Here is a 27413-nt window from a genome sequence, read left to right as displayed (position 1 = left end):
AAAAAAAATATATAAGTGAACAGCATTACTACCACCCAGATCTGCATGGTGCCAATAGGTATTAAACATTCCAATTATGACTGCAGTAGGTCTGTATTATTGATATAACTGGTTTTCATCCAGCTTCCAAATGCATTTGTGGGGGGAAAGATAATGCATGTTTTAACATGTTTTGAAAATATCTGTAATTACATAGATACTCCTTTGCTGTCTTTTTACATATCTGCTTTTGACTCAGGGTATGAGGTTTTCTTCATGTCAATGTGGAGGTTTGTCGAGCATCATTGCTGTACTTCCAGGACAGTGAAAGCAAGCTAGCTTTCATCTGCTGTGAAGAGTCTGGATCAAAATACTCAGTTCTGAGTCCTCAAATATGCACATAGATTATGCTTCCATTACTGCATTTAAAAAGCTGTGAATTGTTACCTGTGAGAGAGTCCTGTGTCATAGGACTACTTTTTTATTCTGAATAATAATATTGAGGTTCTGTGCAGCCTTTTTCACCTAAGGATTTTAAGGCACAAAACATCAACTAACGAAGTCTTGTGATTCTCCTGCGCTGCTGTGCCAATTTTTTATGTATGGATTGCAGAATACAGATAGGATAAGCCAGTGTTGTGAGTTAGAACCAAAAAAAAGAACATAGCAGTGCAGTGAGGCCTCCCTCCCACACTCCTGCTATTGATTTTGTAATTAAGGATCTGATCTGCCCTAGTGAGGTCATGGAATTCACTGCAGTGGGATTAGTTTAGGGACTATACATTTTTAAGTCTGATTACAGTCCAAAAAACTACGCATTTTCTTATCCAACAGACCTACTCTAGTAAGGCAAACTATGATCATAAGATGACAGTTTTACATATGCTTGTGAATATAATTTTGTCCTACGGTGAGGAGACTTAAAGCAAGCAGCTACTAAATGCTTACCCCATCCAATTCCATAATAGTATAAGTGCTTGCTCTCTTCTGACCCAAACACTTTGATCACCATACTGTAAAGATGAAATCCTTCCACCAGCATCCATGCAAAAGCACTCAGGAAGAAAAAATGAAGGAGAACAGCCAAGATCTTGCAAGGCACCTAAATTAAGGAAAAAAAAAAACAAACCCAAACATTACTTCTTTGTGATGCAGTCATATTAGTTTTCCTTTTTTTTATTATTTCTGTATAAATTTACACACTAAATGCTTAATTATTGGAGTAAAACATTCTTAAAGAACAAAGCACCAGAGAATTAATTTTTCTACAGCATTTTCAGAGAGCTTCAGAGTAACAAATCCTCCCACCTTTTCACAAAAAAACAAAAAACCCTTGTCAAACATGATGTGGAAATCCAACCTGATTATTTATTTAGGCGTAAGCAATACTCCTACCAAAGTCTACAAAATACTTAAGAATTCAAAACTGGAGGGTTGACATCCTGTTGCTGAGCCTGTAGTAAATACAGGAGAGTCAGAGAAGGGGGGGTACAGGCACTCTTCTGTATCCTGCCCCTGTTCTGTGATGGTAGAAAAATCAGTATGGTTCATGCCTCCTTTTCTACAAAGAACTAGTAGGAAGTCAGTGAATCAGTTAAGCTTGAGTAAAACATGGACATTTTAAAATAAGGTGCCATGTTGAACCTGCTTTTTAGTTACACTTCGCCATGTGGCTTTCCTACTCTGCTGTTTTTCATATTAAAAATAGGATAACACACAAATTAAATCACATTATATTCCAGTATCTGTCTGTCCTGGTTAGAAATTCTGTAAAAGTCTTATATAGTCCTCCATCAGCAATACTAATACAGACATTTCAAAAAATTATTATAAAGCTATCAGTGGCTCTTGTGTCCTAATTGCTCTATGGTGAGCATCTAGTTTGCCCACCTGTTTGAATTCTCAATTTCCCATAGTCTGAAATATGTACCAGCTGTGTATGAAGTTATATTTGACAATAACACATGTAGTATTTAAGGCAAAGAACTGAGTCTTCTCTGTAGGATGTTTACAGTTCGAATCCTCCTTGATAGTCCTTTACTCACTATGTGTTGCTAAGATTCTGGAATTAGAGGCTAATACAAAAGTTTAAGCAACAGAAAAAAAAAAAAATCTAGAAAGCGAGCCCAGCTGGTGTAAACTAGACTATCTATTTCAATTTAGACTACAACAGGCTTTGATGTGAAATAATCACTAGCCTAACAGAGAGAGGAATGCCGCAACAAAGGCAATGCAGCGAGAGGTAAGAACATCCTCTTGAGTCCTGTTTGCACCCGCCTCAGTGCTGACGGCCCACTGAGCTGCAGGAAATGCAGTCAGTGCTTAGGAGCTGCGGTAGCAGCTCTCGCCACTTGTTCCTCAAAAAGATCTTTACATGGTTCTCTGAAGTCTCCTATCAGCCTACCTTATGAAAACAGGAAAACCTAATCCTTTCTTCTTCCCCACTCCTCACGTATTCGCACAGCACATTCTCCTCTCCCCACTAATTGCTTTTTGACGATGTCTCACCACAAGTTGTTTTGCTCATCATACAGAAATTGAACAGATGTGACTGCCAATGATCCTACCACGAGATAACCTTGTTTGGTTTGCTTTCAGTTAAGGCACATTTTAAACACGCTTTTGGAATGAGTCCCAGCTATATGTCAGTTTTGCATCTTGTAGCATACTGATGATGGTCATTCTGCTCTGTAGTTGTAACAACACCTACAGGATTTCAGAGGGGTTGCTTGCATGCAGTCCATGTAAATAGGAAGATGGTTTTATTTTCTTCAAGGTTGCCCTTCCTCACCTGCACAAGCCACAGTAAGGTATCCAAGCCAGGGGAGTCTGTGTGCTGAGGAAGCATTACCAGTAGAAACCAGTTTGCTGCCACAGTGGTCTTCAGATGTTAATCATTAATTAGTTCCTCTTGTGGCAGTAGCTTAGCTGCCCTGTGCTGGTATTTTATTCTTTTTGTTGATGGTTTGCGGTTTTGTACACTAAGGAAAACTAAAATGTAGGGACTTGATAGTATAATGAAAACTGAAGCTTTCCCATACCTTCTCACTTGTACTCAGCTGGTTCTGTGCTAGTGCAAGGACATTCTAATGCAAATCCATTGTGACTACACGTCTTAAAAAGCAATAACTTTGGGTTTAATTCATGTAAGTGAGATCTGTCTTAGTATTTCGCAGTCTTCAGTTACATATAACTAAATCAGATTTGCTCATTGACAAAAACTGTAAAAACCTTTCCAGTTAATTTTATCATAAGGCTATGAAATCCATTTTAATGCCTTCTGATTTCTACTAGAAGATTAGTCCATGAAAATATAAATGCAACATAAAGCTGACTTACAAGCTTGTTCTGTCAAATGGATACTTCCCAATTTTTGAGTAGCCAAACAGTATGAATCACAAAACAGCAGAAAAATAAAACATAGTAGCAGGAGGCTGATCTGTATATAATTTTGTATCATACTGAGTTGCAGATTTTTACATAAAATCCATAGCAAAGTTGCTGCTCATCCTGTATTTGTGTCTTAATTATTACTTTGAAGATACTCTTAAATGACAGAATTGCCTTCTTGAAAAACGCATGGAAAAGCTGATACTTTACTTATTAAAAACAAGCAAGTGTCCCTTGCTGTATCATACAATGCACACTGCTTTTGGTAGAATACCTGTAAAAAGACAAATCTCATTACTGTTCTTCTTACAACCTGTAGCAAGGCCTATCATGTTATAGTTGTTGAGAAAGTAAAGCAGACTCTCAGAAAATAATAGTCATTTGTTTACTGAAGATGGTCTTAAAACAGGTAGGTAAATTTGCATACGTTTTCTAAATTAAACTTATAACAGTGTTTTCGATTTAAGTGGCAATCTTACTGCATTATACAGAACCCTCTGAAAAGGTCCTTCCCTGCGCTCTATATGCTGCGTTGATACACAAGTCTTCAATTTCTGCAGCTACATATATCATAAACAAAAGTAGCTCATTTCATCTCTCTATTTGGAAGTGTTTTAGCAATGCCATGCAGGAGTACTGAGGGAGAAACAGCTCAATACACTGATGCAGAACTGCAAATAGTAGACACATTAAATTTTCCAGTTGCACCGGAAAACCACAGTGCTGCCTGGCATGCTGTACTTCAATTTTCCTTTTGCTTTGTCCAAGTAATATTTCAGTTTCTCCCACAAACATGCTCAGGTCTTTGGAAGGCTCTAATAGCCTAAAGAAGTGATGATGGTTAATTAAATGCACACTGCTTTTTGCGATTCTGTTAAAAAAATGGGGCTCCCTAGTCTATAGGCAGAGTAAGTAACTAGGAGCAAACGTCTCTGAAGAAACAAATCCATCTATTGCTGAAAGTCTAAGGGAAGTCATTAGACCGGTGTGCGGGGACACAGCAGTATAGGAAGAAAATGTTGTGTGCGAAGATACTTGCTTTCTGTAGAAGATACCCTGCTTTCAGGAATAATTGCCTTCCTGGAATATGCCATGATCAATTAGGACTACTGTTTTAGCATTAATGATGTAAGATACCAAGGACCAGCTTTTAAAAAAAAAAAAAATTAAAATATGTTCTTGGATATATTAGAAAGGTCAAAGTCCTATTCGTGAAAATAGCGTTTTGTGGTTAAAAATGACTTCTACTCTACAAAAGGAAAATTGCTATAGTATGAACTGTAAATGATTAAATAATATATCTGAAATTACCAGGTGAATACTGTATGCTGTATCTGGAATAAAAAACTAAATATCCATGGAGATGGGAAAAGGATGGAGAGTCTAAAGGCAGTCATGCAAGTAAGTGGTGCCAGCTCAGGGACTGCTTCTACGATGCCATTCCCTATTCCACTGTATGTCCTCAAGCAAACTGGTACCACTTGTCCTCACAAGCAAGGGCACTTACAAACTGTTTAGCACTAGATACACACATCTTTGGCAGAAGCAGATTAAGAAATCCACACCTTCTAGTGTAAATACTGCCTCCCTCTTTTTGTAAACTACCATTTAGCAGTACAATTAAAGCAGCAATTAAAGATACTAAAGCTGATGTCAAAGCTAGTGAGAACAGAGCATGTAAGGTGTAAGGACATGAGACTAATGACAAATCACAACATCCCCGATGTCTAGCTAAAACAATAAAAATAAAATTGTAACAGATAGTATGGACATCATGGTTTTCAACTTTAAGATCTTTATAGTATTGTGTCCTACAATTACTGCTGTTACAGTATATAACATTTCAGCAGGGTTTTAGCTCTCTACTGACTCAGAGAGGACTATTTTAATGCCTGGTTTCCATTGCCTTCAGTTTCAAGTTATATCTTTTGCTGATCTCCACTGTCTCCACTCTTTTTCTTCTAAACCATTCCCTACCATTTTCTCCCTTGCACATCATCTTACTCATTCAGGACCTGCCTGAATGTTAAACAGCAAGAGTAAGAAGTTGGTTTTACGAACTGCTTTTAGATCCTCAGGTAATAATATGTAAAACCAGACTTTATTGTTGTATATAAGCTTAACAGAAGTTCAAGGGAACCCATTTGACCAGAACATAAATTTAAGTAGCTGATGTATTGGCAAAACTAAGAGTGTGCAAACCTCATGTTTACTTATACTGAGAATAAAAAGAATGAAAGTTTAACAGAAAATGCTTGCTGCTTGTTAAAAGGAATATGGAAAAACAGCTGATCACAAAAGTAGCCAAGTTTTGTCCATTACAAAAATAGAGCACACTGGAAGATTATTTTAAAATCAGGTTTTGTTTCTTCTTTTTGCAGGTGGGACCTTCCATCAACAGACCTCATGTTACTTTAAATAGCATTTTTTAAACACAACAGCTGAAACAAATTGGTTTTACTGGTATGTAGTTAACTTGGCATATTCGTCTTAGTCTAACCCAGCTGTTCTAGATACCAGTTTTAATGGTTTAGATCCTGGTACTCTGCAAAAGCAATTCCCACCTGTAGTAGCAGATCCATAAAATCAATCTGTAATTTCAAGTTCCCATCTATGTGACCAGGCAGAAAAACCCCATACATGCACAGAGCTTAAGTACCACGTCAGCAATAGGAAGGTGATTGTCAGTTGCGTAAGTAGTTGCCTCAGATGCCCGGAGAAGTATATACATGTTTTACAATACTGAGGATCTCGGATTAAACTCTTACACAGTGATACTTAGACGTAATGCTTTCTGCCACTTCTGGCTAATTAAGCAATAGTTGCTGTACCTTTCTCATTGATTTTTACTCAGGTCAAATAAACATGAATGATACTTAAAAGTAATCTATATTTCCAGAGTAAAGATGATCAATAAATCTGCTGTTCAGAAAAACAGTGTATTCTAACACACAAATAAAACTTTATGAGCAAAAAACAAAGACCTTTCGTTTTGCTCTCCAAGAAAGCAGAAGAAATTGCCACAGCTCCATCAGGAAGCTCATTACCTTCCAACAAGAATAAGAGGACTTTTTAATGTGGAAAAGATAAAGATAAACTGTACCATAGCAGAGAATAGACAGCTAAAAAAAAGCATGCCCTCCTCCCAGCCCCGACCCCAAACTCTTAACAGAAATACAAATACCTTACCTAAATACAAAATTCATGCAAATTTCTCCAATACAGAATTCCTACAGTTTTCAGTACAGAGAATGGATGAGAGAAAGCATAAGCCTCATCAGGCAGAATTCAGCCACGCCATTTGAACACACAACTGAAATGTACTCCATTACTATGGTGATTTTTCCATTTGATGGGTGCATATCTGTCTCAGTTTTGCAAACATCCAGACATGGACAGATGTTATGATAACACTATTTCGATACACAGAAGGCTTTATCTAGTGTTGCAGGATGTCATTTTTGGCTGAGGAATGTTAAAAACAGGAGATCTTGCATGCAAGACGCTTTCTTGCATGTGGCATGTTGCCTTCCTTCCATGGAGGTGCCTTGCAAAAACCACAATCGCTCTTTTTAGCACTTACCGTTCCAGGGCTGAACTGAAAGCTGGTGAGAAGCAGGATCTGAGCCACCAAGACAGCAAAGGACAGATTGGCATGAATATGATAGCGCTGGTTGCGGATGGTGCTGACAGACCTGGCAGAAGATAGAAAGACACATGAATAAAGCAGTATTCCAAGAAGCATGAATGTATTTATGATTTATCAGCAAGCATTTTGATTGGTTTTTGGTCACTCATTTTGGTGAGGTTACCGTGATGTTTTCTGAATACTCCTTCCACCAGGATGGAGTCATACCTAACTGGTTTCTTGCATATTCTGCTGCTGTCCTGATTTGCATGTTAACTACCTCTGTTAATGACTTATGATAGAATATTAACAAAGAGATGGATCCTGAATGGTGCTGAGCTGTCAAGGAAGTCAGATCTGCACCTCTCAGAAAGCGTACTGCATCTTGCACCATCTAGCCCACGCTGTGCCACAGGGTTTCTGGTTTTATCTTGTTGATATTTGCCTGTATTAGAAATCAGTAAACAAGAAAAGACTCTGGTTACAAGCTTGACTTTACCATTGACAGCTTTTGAGCACAGGAACTATAGCTACTGATTTGGATGGGCAGTGCCTATCTTGACAGAGACTTGACCTTGGTTACAGCATCATTTGAACCTATCTCTCTTGGCTTTGCAAAAAACAGCTGGAAAACTGACAAGAACATGCTTTCCTGGGAGTCTTCTGACCTCGTGTTTCTGTTCTCATCCAGAAATAGCAAGTAGAAAACAAACAAAAACATGTATCTGAACATTTCAGGCCTTTTGCATAATTTTATCCTTCTCTTTAAAAAAGAACAGTACTGGTGATAACAGGTTTTCTATCTCAATCCATACTGCCTGCCCACCCCTACCATCAGCTTCAATCATTTCGGGAGACCTGGACCATTTAGCTGTGTGAATGGCAGCGCTTCTTCCACACAACAGTACGCACTCCCATCTGCTCGTTGAATTGCGCTGGATGGTGATGACTTTTGCACCCGGTGGTGACACATCGCGCGTGCCCCCTGCAGCTGGGTGACGCAGACTGGGCAGTGCAGATGATGGCTTGTTGCCAGCCCTGCTCTTCCAGCACTCTTGTAGCCAGTGCTCCATTAGAAGGGAGTGAAGAGGGAGACAACAAGAAGTATTGATGTCCTAAAAGTAATTCAAAGAGACAGGTTGCACTGCCTGGTGCCTATGGCTTTCTAATACGGAACTTCATGTAGTCGCGAACTGGAGCATTGTTACCCGGAAGGCAGTCAGGACTGCCCTCCTGGGAAGCGGTCGTTGTTGCCAGTACGTGGAATAGCAAAGAACTTGCCAGATTCCTCTCCACTTACCTCACGGTCATCTAACGCTATATTGCAAAATTTCACTTCAGCTGTTTAATGAGGCCCTGCTCTCCAGTGAAAACCTAATCAAATTATTTTTAATTGGCAGTTTGAATGATCCTGTATGTAGGTGGGGTGCTTAACCCTGTGACAGTCAGCTGGGTCCAAGGTCTCTTTCCAAGTCTTCTGTTTGCCTTCAGTTTCTCAAGGAGTTTGCAGCCCAGCAGCAGCAACACCGGCTCCTTTTGCTCCTTTTTCCTTTCTAAACACTCTAGCATCCAGTTTTGCACTCAGGCAAAAATGGAGCAGATCATTCCCCTTAGCCTAAATGTGCCAACAGTGCAATGACAGATAGGCAGACGTTGGACTTTCTTAGAGTGGATTTTGCCACGCGTAACACAATCCAAGCATGACCAACACAGATCTTGACACTTGGAAATAATATGGGATTTGGAACAAACATTGCAGTTGGTTTACTGGGTTTCGGCAAGTCCTTTTTCCTAGAAACTAGCCTCTTAACAGGATGTCCAAAAGACATGCTTAGGCACAGAAATAAAAAATTGAACCCTTTGAGTAGGAAGAACATGGTTTAGCGTGCAAAAGGAGACGAGTCCCATTCCTTGCTGTGCTCCCAATCTGCTGTGCAACCTCAGACAAGTAACTTCACCCTTTGTCAGGTTTTCTACTTTTTATTTAGACAGACCCCGCTATGAAAGGTTTTTCATAAATCTTTGTATCAAGCCTAGCTGGGCCTCAGACTTAGTCGTCACTACTGGAACATAAACAGGCATACAGACCCTAAGTGTCCCATGGCAGAAACCTTCCCAGCACAGGGAGCCCTCGAAGGGGCTGCCGTGTTACAGGCAGGAGGCTGAAGAGATCCGGAGATTTAAACATGAGCCATGGAGTGAGTTTCGTACTGCCTACAGTGTCCTTCATTTACTAAAGCAACACATTCGAAAAGTAGCCTAACAGAGAACAGCAAGATACTTGAAAATTAATGTGGGTTATATGATGTAATTGTGTACAAGCTTTATGAAACAGAAGTGAGGCAGCTAATGTCGACGAAGCCTTCCTTTCTGGGTGTACCTTTATAAACACACTGCCTTACAGATAAGACAGTTAAAAAGCAGAAAGAAGTACTGGCTGTACACTTCAAGCAATCCAAGTGGTATCTGGGGGAGGAAGAGGGGATGATCCTGCAGTCCTTGCTCATATTATACTTGCCTTAAGGCCCAGATCAAGCTCTCCTACAACATCCTTGCAAGATTCCTGAACTACAGCAAAACATGGAGAGTTTAAAAAAAATCCAAAAATCCCTCACAGGATGGAAATAACTTGCTATATAAAGACCACCCCATTTCAGGAAATGAAAGTAATTTAGAAATAACCAACCAACTGTTACGAATGCATGTGCAGAATCTAATTAAGGAAGGTTGTAGAATTAATAGCCTTTGTTTTATCCTGAGCACCTGAAGGGATCCTAACCAGTGGCCTGAAGTGCACTGCCTGGCTTTCTGCACGATAGTTGCTCAGCAGGCGTTAAGTTAAAATTACTCACGACAATATAGCGAATGTGACCAACGTGATCATCAAGCAGAAGATGGACAGAGCACAGCCAATGTAAGTGATGGAGGAGAGGGCCACCTGGTGTTCTCTTGTTAGCTGTACACAAAGAAAAAAAATGAAGTAAAAACTATTAATTGATTTATTACACTACAGAACCACAGGGCACCCCCCTGCACATAGCGTTTCCTCCTCCATCCGCCCATATATAAGCTGATGTTCGCAATCGTTCGCTGCTGTTTCTAACATGGGAAATGAAGAGCCAACTCCAAATTCAGTCACATAGGCAGGGCATCCACATGCCCATGGCATTTTGGTTCCCTCTTTTATTTTCCTAAGTCAGTATTTCCTCAGAATCAGGTAGTTTCTCTGCTGCTACGACATCGTCAAGCCTGAGATAAGAGCAGTTTATTGAGCTGCACAAACAATGTCAGCAATGGGATCTTTCACAGCTCGCCGGGCACTTTGCTAATGCTCTCATGCTGCAATAATTTACATCATTGTGCAAATACCAGAAGTGCTTCACAGCAGTGAGAACTGACAAACCAAGATAACCCATAAATCACGGGCCATTTATAGCCCACTTGTTTTGTTTAATGTATCATGTTTTCGGTGCCTGTTGTAGGGCCTGGACTGACATCTACAGAATAGAAAACCACAGAAAAGATCCAGCATGAGCAGTCAGAGTGTAAGCCTCTCGTCTCAGCCTCTGTTTTTACCTACAGGCACCTTTCGTAGGCATAATTCAATTTTCATGAACGTTTAATTTGTAGCTCCATAGTGCTCGCCACTAGGATTTACGTTAAAACCTGGGTAGACGCAATGAGGGAAGGAAAGTGTGTTTTGACCATTCATCCTAAATTAATCAGAAAGTGTGCTTTAGTTTTCCATGCAAGTTCTCGTAAAAGAATGACAAAAAAGCCACACCCAACAAAGGGAGCCAGGCAGTATTAATATGTAATAAGTAGAACAGAACTAGGCAAAAAAAGTTTTCTCATCTCAGAAGAATTTTCAAACATTTTTCCTGACTTGAATTTGGACAGAGTTGTCATTTTCATAAACTGCAGATATAAAAAAATAAAAAAATAGTTGCCAAACAAAAAGATTTCATTTTTATATTTGAAATACTATGTTTTTATTTCAATGCCTTTTCACTATAAATTAAATTCCTAGCTGAAAACTCATTCCAAATATTTATTTATTCTGAAAAATACTGAAAGGACCAATATGTTTTCTGATTTTTTTACAGTAACTCTATCTAATAAAAAATAATCCTTTCTCACAGTTTGGGATTTTCTATTCTTTTCCCCACACACAATAAAAATTCCGCCCTAAACGAAATATTTCATCAGAGATTATCAAACCCAATGAGTTTTAACAATAAGCTTCTCATTAAAATTCCTTTTAAAGGACAGAAATAACATGCCGTGTGGTTATGAGAAAAAATATCTTTTTTAATACAGACAAAAATGATGTGTTGTATATGTACATTTTTCCTGTAATTATCTGCCAACAGTATCAGCTCACGTGCAGTAACTTTCACAGCAGAACAGACTGTGGCTCGCTCAGCAATCTGAGAACTATTAAGTGAGGCAGCAGCAGCACTGAAAGACAACTGTTGCTATGGTATTACAGTTCCGAGGAAATATGATGCAGCTCTTCAGTATTTTTCTCTTTCAGCCAAAGACACATTTCTTTTCCCTGACTTGGATAGCATCAATTACAGAAACAAAAGGGTTCTGTGTGCTGGACCAGCTTAAAAGATCTGTATAATTTCTAGAGAAGAGCTTCTATTGTCCCTCTTTCCCCAGAGAAGCCATGTATAGCCATGCTTCACAGATTATTCCTGGAATAGGAATAACTTCTGTGGTAAATTGGGCAGTTTAGAAGCTATTTCCTCAGTAGGGATATTCATGTCCAAATGCATGGACCTTATTTCCTGATTGCTCCAATACACATCCCTTTTTCTTACTACAAGTGGCTTGCAGTTCTACAGAGGGAGGCAGAGAGCAGGGGAAGCTTTTCCAGCTTAAAGTCACTCCAAAATCAGTATTTCTCAGCAGTTCAAGGCTTGCTTTCACTCCTTTAACTCCCAGCACCTGAAGCCAGAAAATGTTCCCTACAAAGGTCAAAGCTGCTCAGTGCTCATTTCGATTTGCAGTGGGCTGTCACAGTGTTTGCATTGGCAAAGGCGGATAAGATCTGCAAAGGAAAGGCAATGTCTTACTATCGCATACAAGTACAGAAGATACAGGGGATCCATCTAGTGGAAATGGGCAAAAATCAAAGCCTTTGGTTTTTTCCATAATACATCCAAGAGAAGATGATGATCACACAGAAACCTTTTTCTAACTGGTTTCTGTTATAACATGGCTCTAGGAAAGTCTTTCTCTGGGTTTTAGCTGAGTCTTCCTCCAGAAACCCCTGCAGGGCAAGACAAGGCATGGATCAAGATTCCTAAGTGGAGCCTGTATTACTTAGAAACAAAACAGGGAAAAAAAAAAAAAATCTCGTATAAACGAAATACAGAGGATTCATTCAAACCTAAAATAACCTACATAGGTCCCCACATCTATGAACTGGAAATAGCTCTTGCTCTGGTAAACAGAACCAAAATCTGATGATGCTTTAAGAATGCCTCTCTTAAATCAATACCCACATGAGTCTGGTAACAACTATTTCAAAAGCAACATCACTATAGTTCACGTTCTCGTCTTGCCTAGTGTGAGGGACAGAAAGCTCATAGGTAGTTCTGAACTATTTTTTGTTTATTAAGGAGAAGATGGAACCCATGATAGCTGTTCTCAAACTGAACTGTCAGGCTGGAGGGGTGCAAGAGAGCAGTCCCTGTTCGCAGCGGCTCCAGACGGCGAAACCAGCGCCTTTCTGTGGCTGATATGAATTGCAGGAGGAAGGATACAGCATGAAAAGAAGGCCGGGGATGATTTCCAGGGTGTGGAGCCTCATTTCTAAACACAGGTATAATGGTGCAGGAGAGAAGAGAACCTGTATTTTAAATAACAGGTCTCTACTAACTTCTCACAACCCACCTATTACAGCACAGCTGGATGTTGTGTGTCTGTGTTCACGTTGTAAGGGATAACAAGCATGCAGTTTAAATACCTGGATTGTCAAAGCATTGTGCATCATCAATTAAGAAACAATTTCCTGTAAGTTCCAGTGCTCTGATATGAGCTGATTTCATCTTACCTCAGTTTGTCTTTTTGAAGATTTTCAGACTTGTGCATGACATGGAAGGTAAGATAATAATTTGGGATGATCTTGTAGTCAGCACAAAAATGCTAATCAGGCTGTAATGCTATTACTAAAGAAAATAGCATTAAAAAAACCCAAATAAAATATTGAGCAATCTGTGAAGTAGTCCCATGAGCCTGATTCTCACACTTGTCCCAATGTACATTAAAGTATTCTTTTCTTTGAAAAGGTTTTGCTTCTTCGAGTTTATAAGGTCATTCTCTTACTCTGAAGCAAGCTGAAAAGCTAGGAAAAAAGCTCATGCAGTCATGAGTGTTAGTAATCATGAACACTAAAAGACAGATGTTTCTTAGTTTCAGCTTTGACAGTCAAATAAAAAATTCATACTCCATATAAAACTCACATCCTTTTAGTTTAGGCTGTAACACCCTTTAGCTTGCAAGTGGCACTAACAGCATGGACAAAAATCTGATGGTTTCAGTAGTTACACTCATCTGCAATATTGTAGTCTATTGTCTTACCCTTCTCTCTCATAAGAGAGGTTAGAACATTCCTCAATATTTTTATTTTGGAAACTCACAGGCAAGTGGATGGCCTGAGAAATTATCCTGGAAAGATACCAGTTCAGACTCTAAAGATATATTTTTCCTTTGTGATGTTGTTAATAACAAGAAAATGAGTGACATCTAACTCCTCTGTTTAAAAATAACTGCACAGGAAGATGAAAATATATTATTATAATGGCATGGTACTTTTAATCTCTGGAGTATCTGGAAAAGGTCAGTTAAGGCTGAAAGACTTGTTCAATAGGCTACACATGAAAAATTGTTTGATCTGTATCTAGAACAGAAAACCTAGTTATTTATGTAACTAATGAGCAACTGTATATACAACACAGCACAACAACCCATCAAAAAGCTAAACAGGCTACAGGAACACAAAACAGCAACTGGTCGGATCAAAGCATCTGTCTGGGCAACACAGGGCTCGCTCTGCTCAGTGTCCCCTTCCAGGTGTCCCCTTCCGTGGAGCGAAATTTGCACCCTGTTCCTGTTTCTCATTATTCATCTCTCAAGCAGTTGACTGCATGTTTTCTGCTTTGCCAAGGGGGTACTTCTGGCTTTCTCCAGAGGAAGGGACATTTTGGGGAAGTACTAATCTAAAATTTTCTTCTTTCCGTGCTGCAAAAACATCCTTCTATGTCTGCCTTTAGAGGCAACACATCAGACAAAGGGCTGAGTTCAAATGCTTAAAACAAGGTTTGTCATAGCTGGTCCTGGAAGGGTTTGTCTGTGTACCAAATTACAACTTCACAATTTAGCCACCAAAAGCAGTAATTTCATTGTCTAAACTACTTTTGAAATCTCCCTTCTGAAAAGCAATTCATCTTCTTCCAAAAAAAGACAAGTTCTTGAATTAAAAAAATATTTTAAAGCCTTACAAAATGAGCCCTGCAATCTAAAGACTGTATCATACCTATCATTTGTATTTTAATGCTACTTACTGGTAGAACACAGAATATGGTATTTTTGCATGTGCTTATACAGTGTATACATTTTATAAAAACAAAGTTATTTGTTTACTGGTGGAAATATAATCTATGACAATTGTATTTTGCCCAAACTTACATATAGGTATATATATTATATACATGTTGTATTTTAGTGTCCCTTTTGGTCAGCTTTCCATCTCAAAGAAGCTTCCCTGCCATGAAGTTACTTACAATGTTGTATCGTTTTTACCTGTTTATTGAACCGACTGAGATGTGCCATGAGACAGTCAGCCGCTGGCCTGGGCTGAAATCCACTCTCAGACCCTTCTGCAAAGGCTTGAAACAATTCTTACGAGACATTTCTTGGGGGGGGAGGGAAGGGAGGAGAGGTAGGAGAGAAGAATTAAGGCTCAGCCAACTCTATTGAAGCTGCACCTTTAAAATGCAATCTGAATCCAATTAAGAAAAGGATGAATAATTAACTTTGGCAGCCTGAGTGTTTCGGAGACATTAAAACGCTGGCCTTGGCTGATGAAGCTAATGGTTTTAATTGCCTCCAGAAAGGCTGCTGAAATTCAATTTCAGTCCAGTGAGGCCTTTATTTATATATTAAATAACAATAACAATACAAATCTCTGTTTTCCTTCAGCTTGCCAAGCACTTTGTTAGGTACATAACATTATGGTTTTTTCAAATTAACATCTGTGTTTAGTTCAGGAGGCTCAGTCTGCTTACTGAGACCACAAGAACGATTTTGCTGGGGCCGTACCTAATGGCACTGCGCAATCACTTCTCACAGAAAAAGAAGTCTAACTTGATTCAGAGACTTCTTTTCTCAAGCCACAATGTATCAGATACCGCAAGTTTAGAGGAAAAAGGCCTCTGAGAGTCATGCTTTGCAGCACAATCATCTTTATCAGCCATTTCCAGCAGAACTGCTTTTGAATTCCCATTCTCTATTAACTCCACAACTCCTGGTGATCAGCAATGAAGTGCTGCGAAGGGGGCTTTTCAGGATCAAAGGAACATTTCCCTCCAGCCAGCCCAGCCTGGTGGCTGCTTATTTAAAACTTTTCACTGTGACATGAAAAATTTGGAAATTTCCAAATCTCCCTGCCAAGGTGTTAATTAGTATTTTTAAAAGCCCACATCGTCTTTCAAAGTCATTCTGGGCAAGATGTCATCAAACAGTAGGTAATGTGCTCGTTACAAATCTCACACCGCAAGCTTTTAGTTCAAATGAAGCCTGAAGGAAGCATGGCAGGGAGGAAGGACTCAATTTGTGAAGTGGTACCAAATTATACTAAAGTTTGGGGATCAGGAAAGCAGGTATTTGCAAGCTCTTCCTCATATCTGTGTTTGTGTATAACAAAGCAGTGTGTTTTTTCTGCCTTCATGTCAGGCCTAAGACTTGCCGTGTTTCTCAAGGAATCTAAACGCTGTATTTACAGCAGATTATCCTCTGTGAAACTGAAAGAGCTACTTTCACCCATACACCTAAGACTTGTACATCTGTTCTGTACTCGCTGTTCCAGCAGGAGCAAACTCATCCTGTTCTCCAATTAACAGCCAAAGTGAAGTCCATCAGGGGGGGCTACGAGGAGAATAAACCCCAGCGTGGGTCCAGCAGACTCTTGCAGGCAGAGAAACGATGGTCTCTTGCCAGACTCTGAGTCTGAAATTTTTCAGAGCAGCTGAGAATAATTAAATACCCAGCTCCCAGTAAAATTCAATGAAAATTACTATGTCTGCCTCCCTTATCCCAGGCTTGGGCTTTGATTCAGAAATGTCCATTTCGATTCAGGACTGCTGCTAGCTGTGGCTTGCGCCGCAGCCAAGAGGCTCCAGGTACCCAGCCCTGAATTTCCTCTACACTATGCTTTGGGGAGAAAGGGCATAAAAAGGACAATACAGGAGACAGACTGAACTCAAGAGTACAGAATGACTAAATTTAAAGATATTCAACAGAGAACAGTGACGGATAAAGGTGCAGTGTCATAACATTTTTATACTGCATGGGGAAATCCTTTAGTCAGCGAGAAAACCTAGCTGCCAAATGGCTCAGTGCTTTCATGTTCACCATAGAAAGGAAGTCTATGTGATTTTGTTAAATATTCTGATTAAAATAGAGTTCTGTTTCATGCTCCTCAAACAAAAGAGTTCTTTTGACCATTATAGCATGCTTAAATATTTGTGCTTTTCCAAAATAAAAAGTCATTTTTTGTTCTCCTCTGCGGAGTGAAATTCAGTAACTGCCAAACAATTCTCTACAGAATTTGAGGGGTTTAGTATCCTGCAGCATGAGTCCAACTTTTTCCACGTAATTCAATGCAATTAAGGACAGAACTAGAAAGTCTCCTATTTCCTCCCATCAGAATCAACAGAGCTCCACTGGCATAAAAACAGAATAGGGGAAGAATGAACAATGGCTCTAAGTTAAAAATCAAGATTAGTGCTCATTTTCAGGAAAGATGAGCATGAGTATAGTAAGGACAAAAGAAATATGATGCATAACCATACTGTGAACACATCAGTGAAACGTGTTCTTACAGTGGGACAACATTTACTGCAATAAAATGGAGGGGGAAGTGGAGAGAGTGAGAAAGAGCAAAGAAATTTCACAAAGCAATGCTAGAATAAACACATAGGCTGATTTATCTTTGTTCATCTGATGGGTAAGGGCTGTCTAAACTGTCTATAAAGATCTCTTCAGTTAAATAAACTGTCAATGGTAATAATCAAGGACAAAAAAATTGCAATGCCTGTCCAATTTTTAAATATGCACCACAAAAGAAAAATTACTGGACTAAGGCACTATTCTTTTTATGTTGCCAGCAATGAAAAGCATGCTGAGAAAAGTAATTATATTGAAGTTACAAAACAGCAGAAATCAGAGAATGCCACATTATTTCCATTTCATTGTCCAATTAGAGTATATAATCTGAACCTCAGCTGGCTGAAAATTTTAAGAAAAAATGTTATCATTTCAGGCTGCTATTTTAATGCCCCCTGAGTGCAGTGTTTGATTAATAACAGCAATATTAGATTTAGGAAAACAGTGCTCCGAACTTATAAATTACACACCTTTCCCCCATATTTTTAAAGCATTTCACAATATTAGGACATTTTCAAAACAGCCTTTATGAACACGAATAGATGGATTTTGTTCTCAGTCAGCCATACATTGTCAAAACTTGCTGTCAAACTCAGCTGTAACAGTGAAAAATGAAATAAAAACACACATGTTGTCCCAAAGAAGAAATTTGGGATGTCTTTCCTTTTGTAAATAGAGCCTCACAGCCAAATCCCCAAGCCTTTTCAAAATCCTGGGCTCCCTAAACATGCCACAGGTTGTCTCTATAGCTCTACCTGCAAGATCAGATGTTTTTAAATATTTTCCCCTTTATAAACACTTCTCTGCTTTCAAGCCCATCGGTGGGCAGCTTGAACTACGTTGACTGATCCTCGCTTCTGAATTACGGAACAAGAGCTACAAACAGGATGAAAAATGAAGTCATTTCTAGCTTTAGAAATGCAGAAAATGTGTTTAAAAACCTGAATAATTTCTACCACAGATTGCATGACACTATTACTTTGCTGGAAATGTCCATCCACATGCGAACTTTATAGTAGTCATTTTTATACCCTCACAGTTGGAGAAGAAAGAGGAAAAAACAGGGAGAAAAACAATTTAAGAGAACGGTCTAGGAGCCATAACAGTTGTGCCCTGCACTCGTCACTTGGGGGAGGGGGACCCAAACCTCAAGCTCTATTTTGCTGTGGGAGACAACGATTTCCCCTTTAAAAGGGTTTTTGAACTCTGGGTCCCCAGGTGTCCACCATTCTTTTGCTGAAATGACATTTATGTGGCAGATGGTACAAATAGCCTGGCATGCTTTGTAGTTGTCGGATCACTATAAAAATAAAAGCTGCCAGATGGCTGGCATGTTTCCTGGCAGGAGCACAGGGCCCCACTGGCTGATGAGAGGAAGTAAAGCTGCCCAAAACAAAATCATAGCGTCTGAATTTTCTCCGGAGTGCTTCTGACATGCAGCTTACTCCGTGTCGTGTTTGTTTCCTGCTGCCCAGGAAGCACCTTGTGACATCCCTCCATCTGACTGCACCCACATCTCTCCTCTGGTTTCATCTGTCCCACCCACCCCAGGAGCGGGACCCCTCCACCGGCCATTTCCCCTGCAGCCGCAGGTACCACCGGGTGCTGGGTGCAGGAGGTGGTGGTGCAGGTCGAGATGTCCCCAGGCTCTGTGCCAGCAGAGGATGCCTACAAGAGGGAACATCTCATCTCCCACCCTCTGCTGTTCCTGCCCGGGTTCCAGCCTGCAGCACAGCGGAGGACTGTCGTACTACAAGAAAACCACCGCAGGGAGCGTATCACCCGGGGTGCCCTCTCCTTGGACTTTCTCCAGAAGAAGCAAACATAAACCAGTGTAAACACGTCAAACGAAATGGATTCTTTCTTTTTCCTACCGCAGCTATATTAATGCCCCATTGTCTCCCTAGCTCTAACATCGCCGGGTGGCTGGCAGCACGGGTTTGTTCTGACTGCACCCGATGAAGCAAAAGCTGGAACGCTGCGGGTCAAGGAAGAAGGACAGACGCGAATCCCCAAGAGTGCAGCTTTAGCTATGATTTGCTATGGGGGACTTTTTTACTCTACCTCAGATTCCCCCATCAGAAAGACGCTTGATCAGAGCGATGAGTTTCCCAGAAGAGGGGCACATGAATTAGTTAATATCTGCACAACTACTCAGAACATCCCACTGACACATTTTGTTGGGGAGATGCAATTGTAAAATTCTCAATCTTACTAACGTGATCAGAGTTGTGAAAAGACTTCTTAACTGAGTTTCCTAATTCTGATCATGTGCTGACTTAATTACATCCATGCAACTTCACAAAGGCAACCAAGGGTTGAACATGTCCCTTCAGGAACATTCTGCTCATCTTCAGGCACATTTTACCTTCAATTAACTTATTTATTCATTTAAACTAGTTGATGATCACTAATCTCCAAAACTCCAAATAAATGCTATCATTTCTCAAGTTAAAACCAACATGATAAATGAATCTCAGCAAGCAAACATGAATTTGGGCCAGCCGTGATACAGACATAACAGCAGAGTGATAAAGACACCAGTAATTTCGGCATTCTACGTGGGCCAATTCATCAGCGGGCTAACAGGTCAGTGCCAGGCTGACATCTGAGCACCACATGGTTGTAAGTTTTTCCAAGATGGTTATTTCATTCCTGAAATAATCGTGTTACAACTGCTAATTCCTTGCATCACTGAAAGCGGCTAAGCTGCATACATGGATCTCAGGGTAATCAGCAGTATTGTTCGTACCGTTCTTTCACTGCGACTTCAGTGCATCCAAGCTCTTGCTGAAACTAATATAAAATCTGGAGCAGTGTTCAACTACACTTGTAATCTGAGCTCGATTTTAGCTAACTCACCGCATTCAAAGTTCTTTTTCTTCACACAGTGCTGTATAGCACACAGATATCAGAGTGGAGGTTCATTCTGTCACATTTAAGTTAAAATTCAAGAATTTAAAATTTTTCTTTGTGATCTCTTTCAATTTCTTTCTCTGAAATATTGGAATAAAAATGCTTTTTCATCTCAGCAGATTTCAGTCTCTGGAGATTACTTCCAGCTGGCATACAATAGAATAGTGACTGAATTAATCTAACCTGTTTTGAGTGAAGATCAAGAAGAAAAATCAAGAACTCACAGCTTGTTCCTAAGAAATTTCTTGCATTTCTATGCTCCCTGGAAATTAGACCCACCTGACAGTCTGCTCCATAAACATCTGACAATTTGTCAGCATTCCTCATCTCCCAATACTTCAAGCATTCAAGAGAAAGCACTGTCAGATGCAAGATGTCTTACAATTTTGTTGCTATGAATGTCTCACCGAAACACAATGAAATCACTGTAAGACATTGAAATTCCTCCCTAAACCAGATGCATAAATTATTATCTTGTCATAAAATTGCAATTATAAAGAATCTTGAGAACACATAAATACATTTATGCCCACAAGAAATGCCCAAACTGTGTAAACATACAGAGTGATCTGCTGGATATTGGTGAGCTGGACCAGTACTAGCAGGGAGTGAGGCACTGGGGCAGGTCCCCGGTGCGTCAAAGCTGACAAGGTCTGGATCATGCCATTTTTCTGTGAGTGGAAAAACCTAGACTTAATCATGTGAAGGAACAAAGAGAGGAAGTTAAGCAAGGAGATTTTTGCTCGAATTTAGCATAACTCAGAAGAAAAAGTCACCATCCTTGACAAATAGTTATCATACAAGCTCAGCTCTCTGGTTATTAGAAACGCTCACCACATGAGTTTATGTGGCTACTTACTTCTGAGGAAGATCACTTATCTTCAGTATTTGTTGCTCAGAGACACCTTGGCGTTTTCTGAACTCGGAGAGTATGCCATACTCTCTGGTTGTGAACAGTGATCTCTTTAAAAAAACTGCAATGTCTCATTAATGGAAAGCTTATGCTTTTGGGTTTTTTTTTTTAAGCAAAAAGAAAATCAATGTCATGAAGAGGAGCTGAGAGAGACAGAACACTTATTGCCTGAACTGGTCTAAAAAGCTCATGAATTTCTGCATCATATTCTCCCTAGGGATGTTCTCCCAGGACTCAAGCTGCTGCATACATGCTGGTCTGTTTTACATCTCTTTGGAAATGTTGATATCCCCCTTTTTTATCGTTTTCTGTGCATCTGTCTGCCTTTCTGCAAGGGGTGGCAGAACCATTCATACCTGGGTTTACTGTTCTGCTGACTGGTGCAATTAGGTTAAAGGCATTATGGTGCCCTTGGAAAGGATGCCTGTCTGTTCGTGCTACCCCGAGAGCTGCATTTATCCGTACGATGGAGAGAAAGGGATATGATACTTTTCATAGGAAAACAGACGTATAAAGCATCCAAAGCAGAATTCCCATGAAGAATGAAATGACGTTTTTCTACCAAAATACCTCTCCAGCTTTCAGGCAATCCATTTCTACTAATTTATTGACATTTTTTCATGAAAAGCAGACCCCTTTTTGTAAGAAACAGAATCTAGACAAAAAAATAAACATTCTGTCCAAAACAGTGTTCATGTGGAAAAATTTCATCCAGTTCTATTTACACAGCCACAGATATGTAATAACTATATAAATAGAACTGTTCAAATGTGGGCAATTGCATACTCCCACCCTCTCTTTTTCTTGTCTCATTATCTGTGAACTCCATTTATGAAAAGAAAAATAAAATATGCAAAAGTTCAAGATCAAATATAAAATCATTGCCACATTTCTTAGAGCACTGACAAGCTAGTATTCCAACAGGTGTTTTATATAGGCCCTTTGAACCTTGGCTTACAAATTTCAGAATGTGGTGAATAAACATGTATATATGTTTAAAATCCACAGCATTTTAACATTTACTTAAAAGGGTTCCAAGGATGCTTGGGAGAAGTTTCCAACTGTCTAGCTGATTCAGTAGGCTCTATTGCTTAGACACATGAAGCAAAATACTTAGCAAATGTTTTAGGAATTTGTAACTCAGCACAGTCTGCTTCTATAGCTCAAAAGCCAGGCAGCTTGTCTTTGCTCAAATCTTAACTTCATGCCAATTACGCAATAAAGATACCAATTGTTTTTTTTCACTGGTTAAAAAAATTACTACCTCAAGATAAGCTTAAACAGTCAAGTTAAAGGGTATATGTTGGTCAAAGATTTGGGATGAGATCTTCTGATGAACTCTGAGAGGGACTACATAATAGCCAAACGAGAGGAACTGGAATTAAAGCACATTGAAGGGATGACATCCTTCATTGGCTTGTTAGTGACAATATTACCCAAGACCCCACATGGGCCCACACTCATTGCCACCTCACTGTAACAGCAAGCTTGTGCAGGTGATGGGAGGGCAGGTCAAAGCACTGGTCTTGCTCCGCAGACCAGTGAACCTGAATTTCTCCATGCTACAATGCATTTATAAATTCTGCCAATTGAGGTACATGCAAAAATTGGGCTTAGGTGCACTTCAACAGGCTAGACATGAATGCTTATTTTCTACCTAGCCTGCACAATCTTCCACTGAAAGCTGCAGCAAACATTTAGAATTCTCATGGATTTGCACTAGGAGCATACGAACTCATTACCTGAAATACTCCTATCACTTTTCAGCATTTCATTTTTCCTGCCACGAATTCATAAATTCCCTTATTTTTTCTGTTCAGAAATGGGATTTTAGGTGGAAGGGGACAAAATACAACAAAAAATGATGGGAATTAAGTTTCATTTAAAAAATAATATTTTATACAGACTTTTACAGTACTATGTCATGTAGGGAATGTTTTTATGCATCAGACCAACTAGGTCTGCATGTCTCACACATCCACATAACATTTCAGTGGCACTTTCATTTTGTTTCCTAAATTATCATAAAGAAAAAAAACAAATAATGGAGAAACATTCCACGCAAACTTTGGCAGGTGCAAATGCATTAGACCGAAAAGTTAAGCAGGTAGAAAATATTGAAAATAGAACCATTAAATGACTGTGAGGAACTGGACAGTCCATTCACATCCAGCCTTTCCTAGTTATGCATTTCAGATCTCTTTAGGAAAGCTTAAGTCCAAAGGCTTTGATATAAAATATCTTTGATCCCCAATTACTAATATTGCATAATATTAGAACTTATTGCAATCATGACATTCTCAGATCTGTTTATTTCAAAGTTAGACATTTCAGAACTATTCGCCAGGGGAAAATCAACTAATCTTTCACCAGCTTTTAACTGGTAGACACCCTGCTTAATGCTGGCTAAATCCCTGTATACCGCTCTTTAAAACAGGGTTAATAATAGCGCATTTCTCCCATTCTACTTTTGTCTCACAAGATGGGAAGCTCTTCAGGCAAAGCTGCATTTTATTATAAGTATGAAGAGTTCCTAGAAACAAAATACTTGGAAACCAGGTAGGGTCATTAGGTGCTTTACAAGTAATAAAGATAATAATGGTTAGATAAAAACTGGCTGACCTGAACAAGATACCCCCATCTTCAAATGGTTAGACTAATACAAAGGGCTGTGCATATTAATTAAGCTCTTTGGATAGCAGACCGTCTTGTTCTAAACTGTGACCCTGACTTCAACGGCATTACACCATCTAACCAGGATTACCATGTCAGTAGTTGTGCTAACAGTGTTACTGAATTAGTAACTCCTAATTCATTCCTTGAGAAGACTTCGGAGCTGCTCAGTGGTATAACCCTGATTAGGGTTCCCTTATGCTGCAAGCTCACTTTTGTATCTATCTGTATGCACCGCTCTCACAAGCACATGCATCCCATCCTGCAGCAGGAGCTGTCGCGGCAAAGCTGCCGCCTAAAAGAAGAGCAAACCCATCATTCAAACCAATGAACAGGAGCCTGAGACATGGCCACATAATCAATGCATCCACACCAACAGAGCTGACAAAACCCCTCTAGCTGTACCACAGAGGACATCACGCTTGTTCGCAGCACACAGTGATAAATGTGACACTAGGACTCCTACTTTCCTACTGAAGCTCTTCTTCAGTCTGTTAATTTCTACCATCAGGATGGTGGCTGTAGAAATCTGAGAATGTGCCAGAGAGTATAAATTTGACAATTAGTATACATTTCTTTAAATGTATGGTTTGTAAATTATTTCTATTACACATTCATTATTTATTAACCGAGGGTTGTCGGAGCAAAGCTTCATCACTACCTCCACTGGACCGTCCCTGACAGTAGCACACCCAAATAAAGCAGTAAAAATATATTTCTTATGCTTATGGCAGTGCTGTCTGTCTGCTAAGATCTGGGATGGCATTGACCTTGCCTGGTGCTGAGTTTTGTACAGAGAGTCCTTCAGCAGGCACAAACCAGCACTTCACCTGCAAGGAGCAGACATGCTGCTCCGTCTCTGAGGAAATCTTAAGGAAATAGTAAGGTACCATGAACATGTCTAGTGAGGACAGCAATGCGTTTGCCATCAGAGCTTCATCTGAAAGCAGTGATGAGTATGAATAGCAAGCATAAGGTCCTGGGTAAGCAGGGAAAGTGTCATATTCCAGCTGATAAGAGGCTTGCTTGATAACTTTTTGGATGAAGGAACTGAGCATAGAGAAGACTATACATAAGCAGTTCACTCTCAACTCTAGAGCATCATTTTCTTTCTCATACTCCTTCTACACAAGCCCCTGCTTGTCAATGAGATGAAGAAGGAGCAGCAAGGAGGCACTTGGAAAGTTGGCACAGACAATGGCAGGGGCCAGCTGGCAGCAAGAAGTGAACATGGAGTTCAAGCTCAGCTGTTCATATGCCACAAGTCTAGCTACCAAAACCCTTAAACAGCCACATCTCAGCTGTCTCTATCTTGAAAACAAATCGTAAAGGCCAGGGTCATCTGTACAATGTCCTCTACAGCTTTTCCTACCTATTACTTTAAGAAATCATGCCAAAAGGGTGAGAATAAAGTAAAAAGAATTCTCACCTACCGCAGACGTGTTTCATTTCATGCTCCATTTCAGCTCCAAAAAGTTTTAAAAAATAAATACAGTCAAGAAGTATTAAAACATCATCCCAGAAAGCAAGATGTGGAATAAATTCTTTTGCAAAAATGAGCCCAGTTCCCATCGCTTACTGATGTGGTGTGAGAATGCAACTGATGTATTTATGCTTCATTTTTAACAGACAGATTTACTCCTTTGCTTAATCTCACCTTCAAAGGCACCACTTGCATCAGAATGGCGAAGTTAGTGAGGTGGTTACAAAGACACACTGAGTAGTTGAGGTCCCCACTCTCACGCACACAACCTTCATTAGACCAAACACCAGTTCCATTGCTGCAAAGCACACAAAAACGGAACATCATCTCTATCAAAATGCATCTTACCAGGTTAATTTGACATGCATTGTACTATACAGGAGACAAAAAAATTTGAAAGCCATCTCAGACTGGAGCATCCGCAAACACTGCTAGTGTCTTCTCAATTCCATCATGAAAATAGTTCAAGAAAATATTGACTGGAATAGGGCCCAGACCAGACACCTGCATGAATGTCTCTAGAGACTTCTTCTCAGTTTTATAACCAATGAACAACAACATTTTTTTTTCTTTACATTGTGCAACCTATTTATGGCACTTCAGCTAGACACAAATTTCTATATTCTGAGAACTATAGTATCAGACAAGTCAATAATCTTGAAAATGTCAAAAAAGTCAGCCAGTCATATCTGCTGCCTCTCCCTTAGCCACCATCCCACTCATCCTGTCAAAGTAAGTAATTCAGACTGACTGAGCTTTTTGTCACTTCATCCTCAGGGGTAGCAAGAGCAGCGTGGGCTGCTGTGTGGCCTGGCCCCAGGGCTGCGCAGGAAAGTGATTCTCATGAGTTTCCCTCTTCCTGGAGCCAGGGAGACTCGGAAACCCCTGGGCTATCACAGCCCTGCGGTGGAGTGGGGACATAGAAGCCACAGCCACATATCTGAGCGGCCTCTATGGGCTCAGGCACCTAGGTCACCCACCTAAACTGCCTGCTTCTTAACCATTTATTACTTTTGATATTATTCTGGGTCCTGGAGTTAGACTGAGTGATCTGTATTTTTCTTGGTGTGTATTTTAAAGATAAGTATTACCTCACCCTTCCTTTGTCCTTTGGGGCCTCCTTGAGTTCTCAAAGAGTCTTATCGTGGGTCAGAAACTAACTGCTTATTCTTTAACTGCCATGCACTAGGGAATAAAACCATCTTGACACAAATAAAACTCATTTGGAAGGACAGATTTCGTAGTTCAATTTCTATCCTGAGGCAAACCCTCAAGGGCCCAAGACCCAATGGAAAACAGTATGAGAACAATGCCCCAATCATATTAATTTGCTTCAGTAAAATCTGTTTCTAATTTATTGTAATTTGTGAGTAACCATAACAACAAGTAACTGCCAACAGCTGGGACAGTTCAACATACTTGAAACAAAACTTGAGTAAAACAATTACAGTGCTCTTCCCATATATATGCCGGATATGAGGGATCACAGCATTGCTGGCCACTGCTACATCAATTAGGCTTATACCATTAAGGCTCAAAAACTGTTAATCCCCATGAAACTCCAAATTCACTATTTGTATTCTTTCTCAATTGATTCAGTAAGAGCACCATGTTTGGAAATCAAAAATAGATAAATTCAGAGCTAAAAAACATAGCTACTGCTTTTCCGTAGTTCCTATTTTCTGAGTGAAATTTAAGGTGATATTTATACCCCTTTTAGTCTAATTTTCCTTCAGAGGCATAGTATTTCTCCATTCCTTGCACTGGCCAAAATTCACAGCTCTGAAATACTGATCTCACGTGGTGTTGTGATACAGGCACAGATCCCGTGAAAACAATGGCTTTGCTGGAAGTTTGCCATCTTAAAACATCCAAGCATCTGCCCAAGTGGACATACCCCGAAACCAAGATAAGCACGATTTGTATCAGTCTGCAGTTTTGATTCCAAAATTTTTCAGCCTCTCAATTACCCACCTAACATAGGGTCTATGAATAAGAAGTCTCCTATTCATGATAAGAAGCCACTAAGAGATTGTGTTTTTTGTAAACCAGTGGTTCCATTTCTTTAACTATTTCCATGAATGAAAGAGAACAAGAAGAATATACGTAATATATAGCATCACAAACAAAGTGTAATTTAATGAAACCAATTTCAGAATTTGAAATTACGTAACATACCTATAGTCCAGAAATGCACAGTAAAGATGAACTCTGTTACTCCTATTTAGTGCCTGGCTGTATTGTCTGGGAGT

The 27413-nt window shown here is 39.7% G+C and overlaps 1 protein-coding gene across 1 annotated transcript; it reads right to left on the bottom strand.

Moving 5' to 3' along the window:
- Positions 1 to 888: 888 nt before the first annotated feature.
- LOC104626163 (probable G-protein coupled receptor 133) lies at positions 889 to 27413 on the bottom strand (the record flags this gene model as incomplete). The annotated part of the gene is made up of 5 exons (XM_010294014.1): positions 889 to 1081; positions 6953 to 7064; positions 9850 to 9953; positions 25336 to 25459; positions 27340 to 27413. Coding segments are annotated over 5 exons (607 nt in total), but the record flags the coding sequence as incomplete, so codon positions are not given.

This window comes from Phaethon lepturus, unplaced genomic scaffold (genome assembly GCF_000687285.1).
Source record: "Phaethon lepturus isolate BGI_N335 unplaced genomic scaffold, ASM68728v1 scaffold17319, whole genome shotgun sequence".
In the NCBI taxonomy this organism is placed as follows: Eukaryota; Metazoa; Chordata; class Aves; order Phaethontiformes; family Phaethontidae; genus Phaethon; species Phaethon lepturus.
Note: the sequence above shows the minus strand (reverse complement) of the source record. Positions and strands in the feature narration are given on the sequence as shown.